Here is an 18,329-nt window from a genome sequence, read left to right on the forward strand (position 1 = left end):
AAATGCAGACAGCTGTGCTCGGAAAGCACCCGTCTTGTTCTGGTTGCTGAATATGCCATGCAAGGGAGGCCTGGCAGGTAGACTTGGGTCCTGGGAACACAGCCACGCTAAGAACAAGGGCTTCCATGTACAATCGCCCCTCACAGACCTGAGACCTCTTGAGCGGTGAGCCACCAGGCAAACAAGTCACAGTCCCTGGCTTGGGCTTCATGAGTGACCTCAACTTTGCAGAGAACATTGCTAATGGATGTTCATCTTCTCTACTTCCATGTTTGGGTTCACAGATGTCAAAGCAAAGACAATTTTTGGCCAGGGAATCACACAGCTCAAGGTAAGCTATGAGAACAGAGATAGAAATGGCCTAGCTTCCTGGCCTCCCAGTCCCCCAAAGCCTATGGTGTAGAACTTTAGTGGTCACAGAACGAGGAGGCAGATGACAAAGACCTTTCTGAAGGTCAGGGCCAGCCCAGGCAATTGGAGATGAACTGGAAGAGCCTATCTTAGTGCTTTGGCTGAACTAGAATTTGGTAAGGTGGCTATTGCTGCTGCGGGGGCCTGTGGATGAACCCGGGAGATCTTTGGGATTTATGAGCTGTTGGTTGCAGGATGTGCACCGTGTGATAGGCACAGTCTTTCCGGTTGAAACTAGAGAGAAATGATTGACAGCCTTCCACTTTATAATCTGTGAGGATGAGGCGGCCTGGGAGACAGGTTCTGAGGATTGATTGGGGCTCGCATTGGACCTACGGAGGCGATCAAAGTCCAGGGATAGAGTCCAGGTGCGAAGGAACTGGACAGGAAGTGACGGCCTTTGACCAGATGCCTGGAGTTTAACACCAATATTCTTTCTGGAGGGCAAATGTTCCATGCTTCAAAAAGAATGCTTGAAATGCACACGCAGGCTTGGCTGATGTGAGCCAGCAACAGCAGCTCAGCCCAGCACATGAGGGCTTGGCTGATGTGAGCCAGCAACAGCAGCTCAGCCCAGCACATGCGGGCTTGGCTGATGTGAGCCAGCAACAGCAGCTCAGCCCAGCACATGCGGGCTTGGCTGATGTGAGCCAGCAACAGCAGCTCAGCCCAGCTTCGGCTCTCACTGACTGCACTGAGCACCCCAGCTTCCAGTGTGCCTACAAGTGTCAGGTTGTGGCCCCTTTCCCAACAGCTGAGGGAGATTGGAGGTGTACACCATTAGCCAACCAGAGCCCACCTTCTGGAATGTCCCAAGTCTGAAGACATTGCTACATTCTTCAGGGAGTGACATTCAGTTCCTGTCTGGATTTCTCCACTGTGAACAGAGGTTCCTCTGATGCTAAGACCCAAATTGAAGACATTGTGATGGAATCGCCCAGAACTTGCCGTGGAGTAGACTGTGTGGAGGTTCCTGAGAACAAAGCTGGAGTGAACTGGACAGTCTTCTCTGCTCTATTGTGAATCTGAGAATCGGCAGGAGAGCTTGGGCAGTCTGCTGAGGCAAAGAGTGCAGGCTTACTCCTCAAGGACAGTGTTTTGGAACCTGGAACGTAACAAGAAGCCTTTGAGTTTTTAAACCATCTTCACCCCTCTTGTTGGGGATCTGGAGACACTCTGGGTACAGTGCTTTTGAAGTCGAGGTATCTTTCAGTTGAGTAATGCTTTAGGACTGGGAAGAGGGGGCCAGTCCAAGCCCCAAGTGGTAGAGGTGCTTTTGCAAATAACCAACAGGGGTGGCTGTTCTCAGCCTGATGTGCATGCAAGCCCATCCCACAGCTGTGGTCGCCGGAGGACCAGGGACACCAAGTTCTTTATTTATGGGGAGGTTGTGCTCATCTGTCCCCTCTTGGCATCTGGACTATGTAGAACACGAGTTCCCAGCCAGGGGGAATCAGCAGCAAGGGCTAACAACCCCTTTCACAGCGTTCAGTCAAGCTCATGCCCACAGGATGCCAAGTGTTCAACCAGCAACGTACTGTGCCACACCAATGCCCTGACTGCAGGTCTGCGGTGCCTGTGGAGACCTCTGAAGGCTACAGACTCCCAGGGGAGAGAGGGAGAGAGACTGTGGGTCTGGCAGACACAGACGTGGAGTATATGACGGTCCCTGAAGAGCTGGAGGTTAGGATGTGGTGAGTCATATGGAGGTGAACATTCAAGAGGTGGACACGCACACTACCACAGGCAGAAACCAGGCAGTGGCCTCCTGCTGACATTCAGGACCCCTAAAGCCACACACTGCCCACTATGGCTTCCACCAAAGCCACAGCCAAGGAACCACAACTCCTCTCAACTCCCTACCCCAGATGCACAGCCATATGCTTGACCGCTGCCATGTGCGTCCTGAACACCGCCTCTGAGACGAGCTTCGTTTACAGTGTGACTTGTCATCAAAAAAAGGGCAAGTAAACCAAACAAAACAAAACTGCAGAACGTAAGCTACAACATTCAGTGCCTCCCAGCAGTCTAAATCAAAAGTGAAAAGAAACTGAATCCCCAGAGAGATAAAAAATTGCATTGGAGGAAAAAAACAAAAACAAAAACAAGAAACCTTGCGTGTAGAGTCAGCTATACATCTCTGGAAAAAAATGTCTTTTTTTCCTCTCTCTTATATTAAAAAGTAAAACACCAGTTTTCTATTTTTCAAGTCTCCTTTCCTGACTTGGGGAGATAGATAGTGTATATCTAAGGCAGCTGCCCCAGACATCCCAGGGGGAGGTCACAGGTACAGCAGCTTAATGCCCTGAAGGTGAAACAAGGAATGAAGTCCAGTGCAGAAACTGTCCATCTGATGAGCAGCTGCGGCAGAGGAGGGGCCACGGGTTCAGGGGTCGGAGGAACGCAAAGGAAGGGCTGGAGATGGGGAGGGGACTTCAAGCCACTCAGCTGCCTGAATATTTCACAATCTCAGCTTCTCCCACTCTGCACACCTGAATGGAGTCCTCTGAGCCCCTGCCCGAGGAAAGTGAAACCATCCGCTTTCCCAGTCTCTCGGCTTTCCTGACACACCCAGCTCAATGCACACACGCCTGAGAACAGGCATGTGCACACACACCAGGTTTGTGTGTGTGTGTGTGTGTGTGTGTGTGAGTGTGCGTGCTCTGCCTGTGCACTGAAGCATGAGCTCCCCACACCCTTTACCCATGCAATGTCACGTGTGTGGGTGTGGACACATGTGCACACACACACACACACACACATACACTAAAAAAAAGCACTTAAGTTTCCAGGGGCATTTACAATGAGGTTCCACAGTGTTTAGAACTTAAATTTCTTTGTGACAGTATTGTGTGTGTGTTTTCATGTTTTTCTTTTCATCTTTTGTCTTTTGTTTGTTTTCCCCAAAGTCGAGTCTTAAAGCATGTTAGATTTCAAAAACATGAGCTTGTTCATGTCTTCTGGACTAAGCAGCCGCCTCCTTTTAATCAGAAGTGCTTGCTCACACATATTTACACACCCGCTTCGAGCCCCCACAGCAGGAACAGCCAGGAGCCAGAATGCGAGCTTGGCGAGTTTCGTGTGCTTTTGGGTCACACATGACCAGTACTGGAAGAGATCAGGAGTGGCCTGGAAGAGAGGTTCCTGAAGGTAGTCATATACTTCGTTCTTGCCCAGCCGGTCATCCTCCTGAGTTGTGGGGTGTTCGCCCGCAGCTGAGCGTACCTTCTTGGCGGCAGGCTCAAAGTCGGCCTCCTCGGCCCAGGACTCCTTCACCTCATGGATGAGCTCACACACCTTGCTGATGATCTCCTCGTGCTGGTAGGGTGGCACTGGCCGCAGTTTCTGCTGGGGATCCAGGATCATGGCCACCTTGTGGGCTGGGTGCACCTTGAAGTTCTCCTTGAGAGCTTCTAGGAAGAGATGGCAGAGCTTGCTGACGGTGCCCGCGTCATTGGCTTTGGCTGTGAAGAGCTTCTCCAGCCGGACATAGGTGGGCAGCACCAGCTGCAGGGTGGGCTGGCTCTCATTGCTGAGCTCGATGACTGCCTGCTTCACAGGTGTCAGGATGGCGGCCAGGTTGCTCAACAAGTGCTTGTTGAGGCTCTGGATGAGGTTCATCTTCTTGGCACGGCTATAGAACTCACAGATCTGCTCATAGCGCTCGTGGACCAGAAGCAGCGAGTCTGTTACTGAGTTCCAGCAGGGTGGGGGTGATGTCTCCTCCAGAGAGCCAAAGGTCTCCTTGGCCAGGCCCGTGGAGCCTGCTAAGTCCTCACACACATTGAGCAGCTCGATGACCTCATGCATGCTGCGGGCCTGCAGTGTCCGCTTGCTCAGCACACTCTGCACCACTGAGTTCAAGGCACAGGCTGAGCAGCGAAGGCACATGCCAGCCTTGGAGAAGGCAGATGTGCTCACCCGGCAATCCGTCACATACACAGTACGGATCTCTGACATCACAAACTCTGACAGCACGTTCTGTACCCAATGATGCACCAAGTCACCGCTGTCACGAATGTCCGCACCCTTCACGCCTAGCACATAACTCTTGATGTGGTTGCCCTCAGCCTGGTAGGCCGTAAGGATGTAGCAGGAGTCAGGGCCCACACTTTGGGAGTGGCATGTGACACCAATGCCCAGGCAGGCATTGCTGCCCAGGGCGCATGTCACCTTCACCTTCACCTGGTTGTACATGCGTGGCAGGTGCTTCAGTGCTAGAGTGTTGAAGTTGCCCAGGATCTCGGTGACTGAGAAGGCTCCATAGCGGGCGCCACTGTCTACCAGGGTCTGGGCCAACTTGAGGAACTCCTTCCCACTGACCACGCTCAGCGCACCCAGGTCAGCGCACATGACCCGCAGTAGCCGTTCTGCAATGTTCTGCCGCTCCTTCTCAGGGATTACACTGTTGGGTGTCAAACCACCAGTTGTGGCTGGCAGGGGACGCAACAAAAGAAGGATTACTTTTGATATTCAAAGTTTAACTTGGCAGCAGTAATACTCTAAAGGGCTAGTATGAAGATGATTTAGATTTAGACTTGCATACAAATTGGTGTGGTCTGCTTTTAACAACTGACGGCACCATAGGGATAAAGTTCTATGACTGAGTAATAATGCCATGGGCATGAGAACTGTGTATAGTGGTATGTGTGCAACACACTTGCCACAGGTGCCAAGCACCTAAACCTTTGAACACAACCTTTTCCTCAACAGGAATTACATAGGAGTCTTTCTTGAGTAATGTGTTTTAGGGACAGCATCAAGAGAAGAGCTTATGAAAACTGAAAATGTGGGGTTCTAGTTGTGATTCTGGCATTACGTAGTGATTTAGACACAAACATGCACTGGGACCTACTGTGGTTGGCACTGTTCCTCTGGGCCTGAGGCTTCCACTTCTCCTCCACCGCAGCGGGTGGAGATCGGGACTGGCTGGAGGCCATGTTGTTCTCACTGTCCGCTGCAGGTACAATGGGACAATGCGTTACTCTGAAGGCTAAGGGGGCCAGAGTGAAAGCAACATGACCCCAGGGAGCTCAGTTCAGGCGTCTCAGAAACGGTCTATGCTCTCAAAGCCTCACCTGCACACTCTGGAAACTGAGGACAATGGTATGGCCACCACAGAACTTCAGAAAGGACTACGGAGATGACAGGGAAGAGGCCAGGACACAGATGACTCTTAGAACATGGGCCCACCACAGTCACAAAATACAGCCCTGAAGTGTGTGCACCCCAAGTACTCCAAAGTGTCTCACCATCTCCTGCTTCTTCAAGGTATACTAGATAATCAGACCAGACCAAATGTTGCTGGGGTAACAAGAGAATCTGTATGACAATGAACTGGCCAATTTACCTAGAATATGAGTTTAAAAACACACGTAGCTTTAAATACAAAAGAGAAAACTGAATTGACACAAATAGACGAATTACCACTAGAGATCTGACTTATTTCTCTTAGCAACTGTTACTGAGCATAAAAGGGTTGGGGGAAGAACATACATGGATTGAGCAGACAACAGGCTGCAGAGATGACTGAGGGGTTAGGAGTACCTACTCATCTCCCAGAAGGCTGTGTTCTATAGCTACACTGTAATTCCAGCTCCAAGGGCTCTAGTGACCTCTGCTGGCCTCCACAGGCATCTCACATACATGTGGCATTCACTCATCCAGACATATACACATAAAACAAATATTTTTAAAAAGAGGTCTAACAATAAACAACTTGAGCCAAAAGTAAGGAGAAGAAATAACTCAGCAGAAACACAAATGAATGAAATAGAAAATGGACAAACATAAAAGAGCAAAACCAATAAAAACAAACACCAACTCTTTGTAAAGATCAGTCTACTTGATAAAGCTCTGACCAGAGTCTACAGACCATCAGGACAAAGAAAGAAAAGAAGTCATCACTACAGAGCCCACAGATGCCAAAAGGACTAAAAGTAACTATAAACTTTAGGCTAATTAATTCAACAAATTAGGCAAGACAAACACCTCAAAAGAAACAAAGCTCATCCCAGAAGAAATGAATAATTTGAAATTTTGTGCCCATTAAAGAAACAACTCATAGTTAAGTAATTCCCATAAAGAACCCTTAAAAGTTCACTGGTTGATTTTTATGAAAAACTTAAGTAATAATATAAATTCTATACAAATCCTCCTAGAAAACATGGGTAGTAAGACCACCCCACAACTCATTTTACGAGACTACTATTGCCATTGTTTGATTGTAGCCATTCTGACTGGAGATGGGATTTCTAATTCAGCATTAAAAAATACATTATGTGTATTTATGTTTTGCCTGTATGCATGTCTCTGTTGAGATTAGAAGAGGGTGCTAGATCCTCTCGGACTGGAGTTACAGACAGTTGAAAGCTGTCATGTGGGAGTGGGGAATTGAACCTGGGTCCTCTGCAAGAGCAGCCAGTGCTTTAAATGACTGAGCCAGCTCCCCAGTCTCAGGAGATAAAATCTTAAGCAGTTTTAATCTGCATTTCCCTGCACTGAGGATGCTATACACTTTCAAAAGTGTTCATTTGCCATCTGTATTTCTTCTTTTGAAAACTCTCTGCTTAATTCCACAACTCCCTTCTAATTGAATTGCTTGCTTTCTTCATGTTCATTTATTGAGCTCTTTCTAGACACTAATCCTCTGCCCAATATACAGATAGAATTTTTTCTTCGATTTTGTAGGCTGTCTCTTTATTCTAATAGATTCCTTTGCTGTACAGAAACATTTTAGTTTCAGGAAATTGCATTGATTCACCGTTGGTCTAGTCCCTGAGCTGTGAGTACTGCTCAGAAAGTTCAGCTATTGAGGTACGTTCCTCACTTCCTTCCCCGCAGGTTCTGGGGTCTCCACTATTGAGGTGCGCTCCCCATTTCCTTCCCTGCAGGTTCTGGGGTCTCCAGCTATTGAGGTGCACTCCCCACTTCCTTCCCTGAAGGTTCCGGGGTCTCCAGCTATTGAGGTGCGCTCCTCATTTCCTTCCCCGCAGGTTCTGGGGTCTCCACTATTGAGGTGCACTCCCCACTTCCTTCCCGCAGGTTCCGGGGTATTAACTCTCATGCTAAGGTTGTTGAGTTTTGTGTGAGATGAGAGATAGAGATCTAGTTTCACTGTAAACTAGGGCAGACATGTTAGAAATAGGGTTTCTCAAATAAATAAAAAAAATACACTAATAAAGAACTAGAAATTAAGCTATCAGATGACCCAGCTCTATTTCCCATGGGCATACGCCCCAAAGATCTTACATTACACTGTAGAGACACTTGCACACCCATGCTCAATGCTGTTGGATTCACAACAGCCAGGAAATGAAAGCAGTCTAAATGTTCATCAGCTGATGAATGGCTAATGAAAATGTGGCACAAATACACAATGGAATTTCATTTAACTATAAAAAATTAAATTATGACATTTTCAGGTAGATGACTGGAACTGGAAAGAAAAAATATACTGAATGAGATAACCCAGCAGGGGAGAAATACCACACTGTCTCTTTTAAATGCAAATTCCAGCTTACACTCCAGCTTTAGCCTGAAAGCCTGGAGATGAGAAAGAGGATTTCAGGATGTGGGTGGGAGCAGGGGTGGGTAGGAGAGTGGGGGGGAGTAATGTGGAGTGTTATAAAGCCAGGAAATGATGGCACACACCTTTAATCCCAGCGCTTGAAAGGCAGAGGCAGACAAATCTCCGGGAGTTTGGTGCCAGCCTGGCTTTCAGAATGAGTTCTAGGAGAGCCAAGGCTACACAGAGAAACTGTCTTCAAAAACAAAACAAAACAGGGGGGAGGGCGCCAGAGCACAGGAAAAGGAAAGTAGAGCAACCCTGGGGGCAGAAGTGGGATGGGGAGTGGTGGATGGGGATAGAGAGGGCGAGGGTTAGCCAAAACATGGGATATACAAAAAAAAAAAAAGCCCTAAAATTTTTACTATTTTGTAATGCAATTTTTATATAAAAATATAAAAGGCAGATTGATGAGAGACATCCGTCATGACTTGATAATGCTTCTCCTACAGGCAGTGAGTTACCATACAAAATTCCAGCTGCCAGATGTTGGGTACCTCCAAAAGAGTTGGTCAGGCCCCCAAACAACTCAGGCTCCTGTAGTCCTCTTGGCTGCCAATCAAAACTGGAGTGTAAGTGCCTATGCTGCAGACCCTACATACATCACTTGGAAAACAGAGAGCCTCTGGAGCTCAGCTGGGAAACTTCCTCCTTTCTGGCTCACTTCCAAAGAGCCAGATGTTGTGATGCATGTAGGCAACCCTAGTACAAAAGGCATCAAAAGACTTCCCTAGCTGTGAATCTTACGAACTACAAAACCAACCTTCTAGAGAAGATGTGCCCACCTGAGTACTAACAGCACAACTCAGATAATCAACCTTATGATTCAATTCAATTCAATCACTCCACAGGAAGTAATTCATGCTTAGTATTGAAAGCCAGGTCAACGATCCATAGTCGGCAAAGTCATAGGCCCAAGGGGTTAACTCAGAACTGTTCTTTGACTAAAATGACTAAGCACCTCTTTTACACAAATAGACAAAGTTACTCTTAGCCTGAGATAAGCCTCTTTTCGGTGAATAGAGGTAACTGCAGAGACTCAGGACTGCCCAAGGTACTGAGAGTAAGTGATGTCTGAGTGCCCATCCCTAAAAAAAAAAAAAAAAAGAAAGTGGCACATGCCTTTAATCCCAGCACTTGAGGCAGAGGCAGGCAGATCTCTGTGAATTCGAGGCCAGCCTGGTCTACAGAGCTAGTTCCAGGACAGGCTCCAAAGCTACAGAGAAACCCTGTCTCGAAAAAACTTAAAAAAAAAAAAAAAGTATACTACCCTTCCTAAGGCTCCGGGAACACCAAGGAAAAGGGGTCAAGGGGTCAGGAAGAATGAAAGAGCTGCAAGACAGGAAAAAGGACTGAAAAATGTGACCTAGTCATGACACAACCATTAGTCACGAACCCCCAGCAGCTGTAGTAACCTGCACTGGACCTGCATCAGCCTCGCCCTGACAACAAGCAGCCATGGATATGGGAAGGGCTATCACAGACTCTGGAAGATGAGGGAGCAACCATCTTTAGTTGTGAACCTACTGCTAAGCTCACCAACAGATAGTTCTAAACCCACTGTCTTAGAGTTTCTACTGCTGTGACAAAGCACTGTGACCAGAGGACAGGTTAGGGAGGAAAAGCCCAACACTTCAGCATTGTGGTTCACCACGGAAGGCAATCGGGACAGGAACTCACATGGGGCAGGATCCAGGAGGCATGAGCTGATGGAGAGGCCATGGAGGAATGTTGCCTACTGACTTGCTTCTCATGGCTTGCTCAGCCCACCTTCTTATAGAACCCAGGACCAGTAGCCTGGGATGGTACCACCCACCATGGGCTGGGCCCTCCTCCACAGATTACTAAATGAGAAAATGCCTTACAGCTCGATCTCATGGAGGCATTTCCTCAACTGAGGCTCCTTCCTTTGATGCCTCTAGTTTGTGTCAAGTTGACACAGAACCATCAAGTCACACAGAACCACCCACGGTCACACAGAACCACTATGGTCACACAGAACCACCCACGGTCACACAGAACCACCATGGTCACACAGAACCACCCACGGTCACACAGAACCACCATGGTCACACAGAACCACCCACGGTCACACAGAACCACCATGGTCACACAGCTAGCTGTAGTTAAATTCCGAGAGTCACAAAACAAAACAGATGTGAATGGGAGGAAGTGCTTTGGTTTGGGGTGGTGAGTAGACAGGAGTGGAGGAAGTTGGGAGAGGGTAGAGAATGAGAGTAATGTGAACACATTCAGCATATATTCACATACAACAGACTGAAGTTGGTGAAGTCTGAAATCCTTCTGCTTCCAGGCATTTCAGAAGAGCGATACTCAACCTGTTCCTCCAACAGGTGATGGAGTAATAGGTACCTGCCAGGCTGTCTCAGAATGTACCACAGTCTGAATACATCACCCCTGTAACCCTCACTTTGGGAGGAAAGGCTTGAGAAGTTCTCCCAGTGGAAACGAACCCCAAAGCTGGGAAGTGGCTCAAGGCATTAGAAATCAGAGGCGGGAAGTGGCTCAAGGCATCAGAAATCAGAGGTGGCCGCTTCCTCAACCCACAACACAGACTTCATTTATTCTCTGGAGAGCATCCTGGTGCCTCTTAGCTGTGCTCTCACTGTCCTGGTGAGGTCTGCAAGGGCTCCCTGAGGGGTCAAGTCCACTGACCGCACCGGGACAGACAGCAGCTTCAGTGTGGATGTTAGCCATGTAATCTGGAAGGAGCTTACCCCCAGAGAGTATACTGATCCATAGCACTGATTTTATAACCTCGGCAAGTAGATTTAACCACTTTGGCTTCAGATTATTTTTCTTGGTGTCTGGATGCATACGTGCAGGTGCATGGGTGTGTGCTATGACTGAAGGCTGCAGGACAACCTTGCCTGCTCTTCCCCACACCTTCTTTGAAGACAGGGTCTAACACTAACACGTACCTTACATGCTTTCCTGGATGGGCCAAGCTGGCTGGCCAGGGAGTCGCAACGTTCCTTTCACCGGTCTCTGACTTTCCAGCTTAGGGTTACAAGTGTGTATTGCCATGCCTGGCTGTTCTATGTGGGTTTGGAGAATCCAACAGATTCTCATTCTTACAAGGCAAGCACTGCACTGACAGCCATTTCTCCAGCTCTTCAGTGTCCCTTTCTGTGAAACGGCATTAAGGTGGCATTTGGGAATTAAATGGTGAACATGTCTAAAACTCTCAGACCAAGACCTGCCAGCAAGTATCAGTGAAATGATGTTAGACAGTTCTTATGTGCTGGGCCAGCAGTTGTGTTTTCTGGACCGTTATAAAGGGGATAGGAAGTCAAACTTGTAGAGCTCCATGTACCACAGTCAGCACATACCCGACACTGGCAGGCATCACTAACCACAGTTGGCATCACGACTGCAGTGCCAGCAGGGAAGACAGGTTCCCTCCAGCACTTAAGTTTACTCGTGTGAATTAGCCCGTGCCATCCAGCAGCTCTAATGAGATTGGTGTACTGGAGGCTGATCCCCCTTATCAGTGGTGCTGGGAACTGCGCAGCTCACAACACTTAATTTCCCTCCATGAAGCCAATCCTTTAATCCTGATTTAGTCTGGCTGGGATTCCGTCTGGCTTTGCACTGGACGGCATTCTCTGGCTGCGCTGGACCAGCACAAAGCAGCTCTTCAGTAACTCCGAGCAAGCCAAGATGCTGAAGAATAGGGGGGCCACTTCCTGGCTCAGGCATACTTGCATCATAATGGTTTTGTTTTCCAACTGCAGGAGTGATGGAGAAGCATCCACATATAGACTCACGCCTAATTACAGCTTCCCCAGTTGGTAGAAACAGGGGACAGCCCAGGAGACCACACACACACACACACACACACACACACACACACAGAGAGAGAGAGAGAGAGAGAGACAGAGAGAGAGAGACAGAGACAGAGAGACAGAGAGAGGCAGATGGAAGGGATGTGAAGGAATATGAGTTAACTGTGGGAGGCTGGGCTGTGAGGCTCAGGAACCAGGCTTGGTATCTAAAGAACAGGACCTCAGCTACCACCACTCCAGTGCTGTAAGTTTCCCTGGAGTGCAAAGCATCCTAAATGCTTCGAACCATTCCTGGCTTACCATGGAGTCACTGGGAGATGGGAAACACTTCCAAGTGGGGCAAAAACACCAGGCAACAGGAGTCTGTGTGCCTTTGCTTTGGAGACTGGGACAGCTTCCTGTCTGAGGTCTCACAGGACCTAGGGAGCAGAACTAGAGCCCCAGAGTCCTGAGCACCACTCATAGCTTGGTTGCATCTGGAGTGATTTCTGAGTGGGGGGAGGTCCCCAAGCAATATGAATTAGTGCCTCATGTGGAGCACACACCTTGAAACGAGTGAACGCAGGCTGGAGTAGCATCACATTAGCTGGTGGAGTACAACTTTGTGTGGCGGTCTGAATAAGAATGGAACCCACAGGCTTATATACTGAATGCTTAGTCATCAGGGGGTGGCACTGCTTGAGAGGGATTAGGAGGCGTGGCCTTTTGGGGTAGCTGTGCCCTTGTGTAAGTCACTGGGGCTGGGCTTTGAGGTTTCCAAAGTCAAAATCAGGCCTAGTGACTCTCTCCCTCTTCCTGCTACCTGTGGATCTGTGTGCGGAGTTCTCAGCTCCTTCTCCAGCACCAGGTCTGCCTGTGTGCCACCACGCTCCCTGCCATGAGGACAATGGACTGAACCTCTGAAACTATAAGCAAGGCCTCAGTGAAGTGTTTTATAAGAGTTGCTGCAGTCATGGTGTTTCTTCACAGCAACAGAAACTAGAACAGAAGCTGGTAGCAGGCAGTGGGGTGTTGCTGTGACAGGCCCGATCGTACTGCTTGGGGGTGGAATGTTGATTTTGGGACACTGGATTAGGAATCAGGTGACTGCTTTAAGTGGGGCTTGATGGACTATATTAGTAGGAGCATGGAAAACGGTGCTGAGGATGGGCTGAACTGGGGTCTCGGCTCAGGAAGTTTCAGAGGGGGAAGAATATTAAGAAAGGGCCTAGCGATCATTTCTGTGATACTTTAGCAAAGAATGTGGCTACTTTTTGTCCTTGTCTGAAAAATCTGCTTGAATCCAAATTGAAGAGTTTTGGATTACTGGTACTGGCAAAAGAAATTTTCAATAAATGTGTCACATGGTTATTCATGGTCAGTTTTATGCAGATCTAGTATGAAAAGGAGCAAGCTGAGGAAGGAAAAAATACAAGATGGTGGAGATGCCAGAGCCATGAGATTCAGCCATAAAGAGCTGCAGACGGGGTGTGGAACAAATGTGCTACAGTCAGCAAAGGTAGAAGGAGTTGGAGATCTGAAGGGCACTATGACATCAGACATGAAGATAAGGAATGTGGAGTTTACCCAGCTGACCTTTAGTCTTGCTTTGGTGTGGTGTTTCTGCCCCACGCTCCCTTTCCCACTTTTGGAATGGTGATGTAGATCTGTGCCATTGTATGTTGGAAGCATGCAATCTGCTTTTTGATTTTGGTTTTAGAGAGGTTTATAATTAAGAGACTGTCATGAATCTTACAACTTTGGATGCTCACTGTTGAGACTGTGATAGGCTATGGGGACTTCTGAAGTTGGGTTAAATGCATGTCTGCCTTAGGGTATGGCTCCAAGCCTATGGGGGCCAGGGAGTGGAATGTGGTGGTCTGAATAAGAATGTTCCCCACAGGGCTACATACTTGAATTGTTGGTCATCAGGGAATGGCACTATCTGAGAAGGGTTAGGAAGTGTGACCTTGTTGGGACGGGGCCTCATGGGAGGAAATGTGTCACTGGGGGTGGCTTTGGAGTTTCAAATGCCAAAGTTAGGGCCAGTATGTCTCTCTTCCTGGTACCTATGGATCCAGATAAAGAACTCTCAGCTACTTCTCTAGCGCCATGTCTGCCTGAGTGCAGCCATGTTCCCACCATGATGATAATGGACTAAACCTCTGAACTGTCAGCTACCCCAGCTTTCTTTTATAAGAGCTGCCATGGTCATGGTGTCTGTTTAAAGCAACAGAACAGTGACTAAGACACTCTGTAAAGTGTGTGCTAGTCAGGCCCAATCTGGAGGCATTGTAAACCTCAGGGACACAAACAATTGCAACTGGCAGTACCAACAGTGCCAACTACTCGGCCCCCCATCATGGATCACCTACATTTTATATAATATTTCTTTTTATTTCTTTTTTTTGAAACAAGGTTTTACCATATTACCCAACATGGCCTTGAGTTTGTGATTCTCCTGTCTCAGGTGGGCAGAGAATGTAGGTGCACACTACCACTCACTTCACATGTTGTTTCTACTGCCCCGAGAACTGTCTGAGGGACAGGTGATAGCTGCCTCTTTGCCCAGATGGTTCCTTTTGCAAGCATTGGCTTGTTCCTGGACAGAGGCTCTGGGCACCCTTCTGCACAGATTCAGGCTGGTCATATTCCTAACTTCCCACCCACAGAAACTAAGCATGAAAGAATTGTGTCATGTGTGTATCCCCTTGCCTCTCCCCACACCTACAGAGAAGAAAGCCCCTGAGTACCCTGAATATCCAGAGGAATATAGGGCCATGAGAGGGAAGGGACCTGGACCCCTGACTACCCACATGGGAGGTCCCCAGCCAGGCTTTGTGCAATGGCTGTGTGGGGACAGAGTGACTGTTTGTGGAAATGCTGGGGACTAGGGACTCTCCCTACTGACACATCCTCTGACTAAGCACAGATTGGACCAGAAGCTGGTGCCACTGTAACTGAAGTCTGCACGTGCAGGCTGGGAAGCGGAACGCCTGTGCTGTGCATTGCAAGAGCGAAGACAGGCTCAGAGGGTTGACAGCAAAAGCCTGAACCTGCGAGGTGGAACAGTCAGTGTCTCAGGCCTAGAAGCCTGCAACAGCCTCAACACCTCCAGCTAACTCCTCCAAGAGCTCCATTGAGCACTGGGGCTTTGGAGAGGCAGAATGGTCTGTCACAGGAAGACCTGAGCAACTGCTGGCTTCTCTACCCCAGCCTCTGCTCCTGTTGACAACGCCCATTTCCAGGTCTCGTTTCCTGGCCCGCAACCTCTCGGGAGCCCTTCTTCCACCCCCACCTCCAACCCATCCTGAGCTGGAGCTGAGATCCCAGAGCTTGGACTAGGCAGTGGCTGGGAGCTCAGAGGGTGGGTGCCCAGGAAGTGGCAGCATTATGTGTGTGCTGGGTTATGGGTGAGATGGGGAGGGGTGTGTTCTCTGAGCAGGCTCTGCTCGTCACTTCTGTTTGTACATTTGGGTCCCCTTGGCCTTACCTGCATGGGACTGCATGTGCTCCAGCAGGTTGCTATAGAACTGGAACTGGATACCGCAGGCACCACATGTGTAGGGTTCTGGGGAAGACAGGTGACATGTGACAGGTGGCTCATACCCAGGTACCCTGATACTGGGCTGCAAGGCAGCTTTGAAGGTGGGGGACCCAGATGCATACTTGGGGCCCAGAGCCCAGCTTGTCCACTGGCCTGTCACTAGCCTGGAGAGAGAAACGCTGTGGGGAGGCAGAAACGCAGAGAAGGGAAGACTGGCAGAGACAGGCTGCTCGAGCAACGGGCCTGCTCCTTATCAAGTGCTTACTTCATGCCAACAGCCAGGCACCGGGAGCTCTCAGGAAACACACTGTGCCTTTTGCCATCCACAGCTCAGCCCCCTGCCCATGTCACTGCTATGGACAGAAGGAGTGAGCAGATGCACGGATGAACACGGAAACTCACAATGGGAGGGTAAGAGAGAAAGAGATGGAGGAAGTGCAGCAGCGGGGTAGGACTGGAGAGGAAGAGGAGGCTGGGCTGAGGGGGACAAGCTGCACCTGCACCATCAGCTCTGCGTATTCAGGACTCACACCAGTACCTGGCAAAGAGGGAGGAAGAAGGAAACAAAACACTAATAGGTAGACGTGGAGGGCAAGAGAGAGGAGGATGGCTTGGAAGAGAAGTCCTGAGGCTTCTGGTCATCCAGGAGTGGGTAAACCTGTTCTCCTTTCTGTGTGCTCAGGATTCTGACAACCTGTGCACACCCCTCCACCCTCCTGGGCCCTCTGCAGCCTCCACAGACTATTGCTGGTTCCCTGGAGGGCAGCCCAAGGCCCGTCTACATCTCTGTGAGGCAGGAGTGTTCATTCCCTGACCTGCCTTGTCCTCTCCAGCCCCCCAGCAGGAGCATCACTTACTCTGCAGGAGAGGGAAAGGATTGGAAATCAAGGGACTTACAGTTTCTGCAAAAGAGAAACAATTTAGCTAAAGTTTTCTTCAGTCCTGGGGCTGAGCCAGGGGGCACTCTGGGTAGGCAGGCAACCTGTGAGAAGGGAGGTAGGGCCATTTCTCTAGGGCGCTCTGACAGTGAGGCTATAGGGTGTAGGTACGATGCCTGTAAGTGGCCACACACTTGGTGACAATGTTGAAAACTGTCGCCAGCTCCTGACAGTAGGATGGGAGTTCTTGGTACCTGCGTAGCCCTGGATGGTATTTGCTGGCATTGCCAGAGGGGAGGCTGGCACAAGCCTCCAAAAGTGAAGCGCAGGCAGAGTAGGGGGTCCTGGCTCTACCTCCAGTCTGGGGAACCTGGGGCTACAATGGAGTTATCCCGAGCCTCAGTTTCCTCATCCAGAAAGTGGGGGTAAAGGGAACACCATGCCCACAGGATTGTGGTATGGGTGAAGCAGATGCAACACACAAAGCTCTGAACACATGCCAGCCACGTCGTAAGTGCTCAATAAACAGTGGCTGCCAGCAGCAACAGCAGCAGCAGCCGTCGCCTACGGCAGTGCTGTTCCCAAACAAACATCAGCCTTGGTGTCAGGAGAGGTGTGAGGGGTGCAACAGGGCTTGGCTGAGTCCAAGTCATGCCAGGAAAACCAGGTTCTAATTCCAGGCTGCCACTCGATCCTCTGTGACCTTGCACAGGTCATGACATCTCTCCTAGACTAACCCCTTAGAGGGGCTCGAAGGGTCACAGTGACACTTCTGCATTGGAACTTGTGCTGATTGCTTGGTTTACACCAAAGGGAAAAAAAGCAGACAAGCCTCAGAGCAATGCACCCTCCTCTCTGCCTGTGTGCTCTGGACAGTTTCTGCTCCTCAAGCACTCACGGCCAAGGAGGAATCAGGGCTCATCGGTAGCACTCCCTGGAGGCAATGGATCCAGAGAGGTTGCTTTTATTACTAGGCAGAAGCCTCCACCTAATGTCTGTGCTCCTTGCAGAAGTCCATGGTGGCGAAGATGCATGCCATTGCCCGTGTACATCAGGCAGTCTTGGCACGGGGGCACTCACTCAGCCACATTCCAGCCAAGGGTAAACCCTGGAGTCCAAAGCTCTCTCTTCTGCAGGCTCTGAGGTACCACTAGAATCCAGAACGAGGTAGCCACTAGGTGGCAGCAAACACTATCAGGAGCGCTCATGCAAAGCCATAGCTCTGCAGGGGCTAGAAGAGCATCTATCTGTTCTGTGGCCCAGCATGGGTCCGGAACCCGGGACCTCTGGCTCCTGTAAGCCATCTTTCTACTGAACCCCTTTTGCATCTCCTGAAAAGAAACATGTCACGGCGTTACTTTTAACTTAGCAATTGATTTTCTTAGGGCTATCCATGTGGGCTGGCTGAATTGATGCCTGAGTTTGGGATTAAGGAAGTTCCTCTCTCCGTGGACAAGAGACAGCCGCAGAAGAGCATCCATGGACACAAAGGCTTTCTGCTCTCCACAGGCTCCATCATCTCTGATTCCCCTGCTCAGCTCCCCTCCCACCATGCACCAGAAGACCCCATAGTGCTGCCCTTCTCAGGTCACACGTGATATCCTGTGACAGGCACACTCACCGCTAGAATTCTGTGAGCTGCTGTTGGTCTCTTCAAAGTGGTTCTGTGCTTTGCCTTCTACCCGCCGACTGAAGGTGCTTTCTGCTGGGGGAGGGGGTGGGGGATGAGAACGACAGGGAGGGATCAGCTTGTCTGTCAGGTCAGAGTGGGCAGAGGGCTCCCAGAGGAGCTGGGAGAACAAGAACCCTGAGCCCCCTGGTTCCCAAGAGCATCTCTGGGTAGTGTCTGGGAGGTACAGGGACAGAGGGGGAAGAAGTGGCCTGCCTAAGGACCAATGAGAAGACAGCAAACAGGTCAGGATCGTATGTGTAAGGCCAAATCATTTAAATGAGCTTTGTTACCCTGGCAGATTCTGCTGCTACAGCCCCCACAGAAGAGGATGAAGGACGACAGCCCATTGTCTGGAGGTAGCTCTGGCCCAGCAAGTATCCCAAAGCATAAAGGATGTCTTGGGACAGACACACAACAAGCAGAAAGGAAAAGGCCAGAGACCAGGTGAGGAGGTTGGAACTCCCTG

At 49.6% G+C, this 18,329-nt stretch overlaps 1 protein-coding gene across 2 annotated transcripts in view; it reads right to left on the reverse strand.

The window, feature by feature from the left end:
* Positions 1–3,210: 3,210 nt before the first annotated feature.
* Znf618 (zinc finger protein 618) overlaps positions 3,211–18,329 on the reverse strand; it is a 181,759-nt gene continuing 166,640 nt past the window's right edge. Inside the window, exons 12-15 of one of the 2 annotated variants that reach the window (XM_041632513.1) lie at positions 17,813–17,896; positions 15,260–15,337; positions 5,267–5,368; positions 3,211–4,844 (exon numbers count right to left, since the gene is read on the reverse strand). In XM_041632513.1, coding sequence (XP_041488447.1) covers positions 3,328–4,844; positions 5,267–5,368; positions 15,260–15,337; positions 17,813–17,896 — 1,781 coding nt within the window. In that variant the 3' untranslated portion in view covers positions 3,211–3,327. The remainder of the gene's footprint in view (positions 4,845–5,266; positions 5,369–15,259; positions 15,338–17,812; positions 17,897–18,329) is intronic. The other variant, XM_041632514.1, reaches the window with a different exon arrangement.

Source organism: Microtus oregoni, unplaced genomic scaffold (assembly GCF_018167655.1).
Source record: "Microtus oregoni isolate MIOR12 unplaced genomic scaffold, Mior012 000041F_ref0000270, whole genome shotgun sequence".
Lineage (NCBI taxonomy): Eukaryota > Metazoa > Chordata > Mammalia > Rodentia > Cricetidae > Microtus > Microtus oregoni.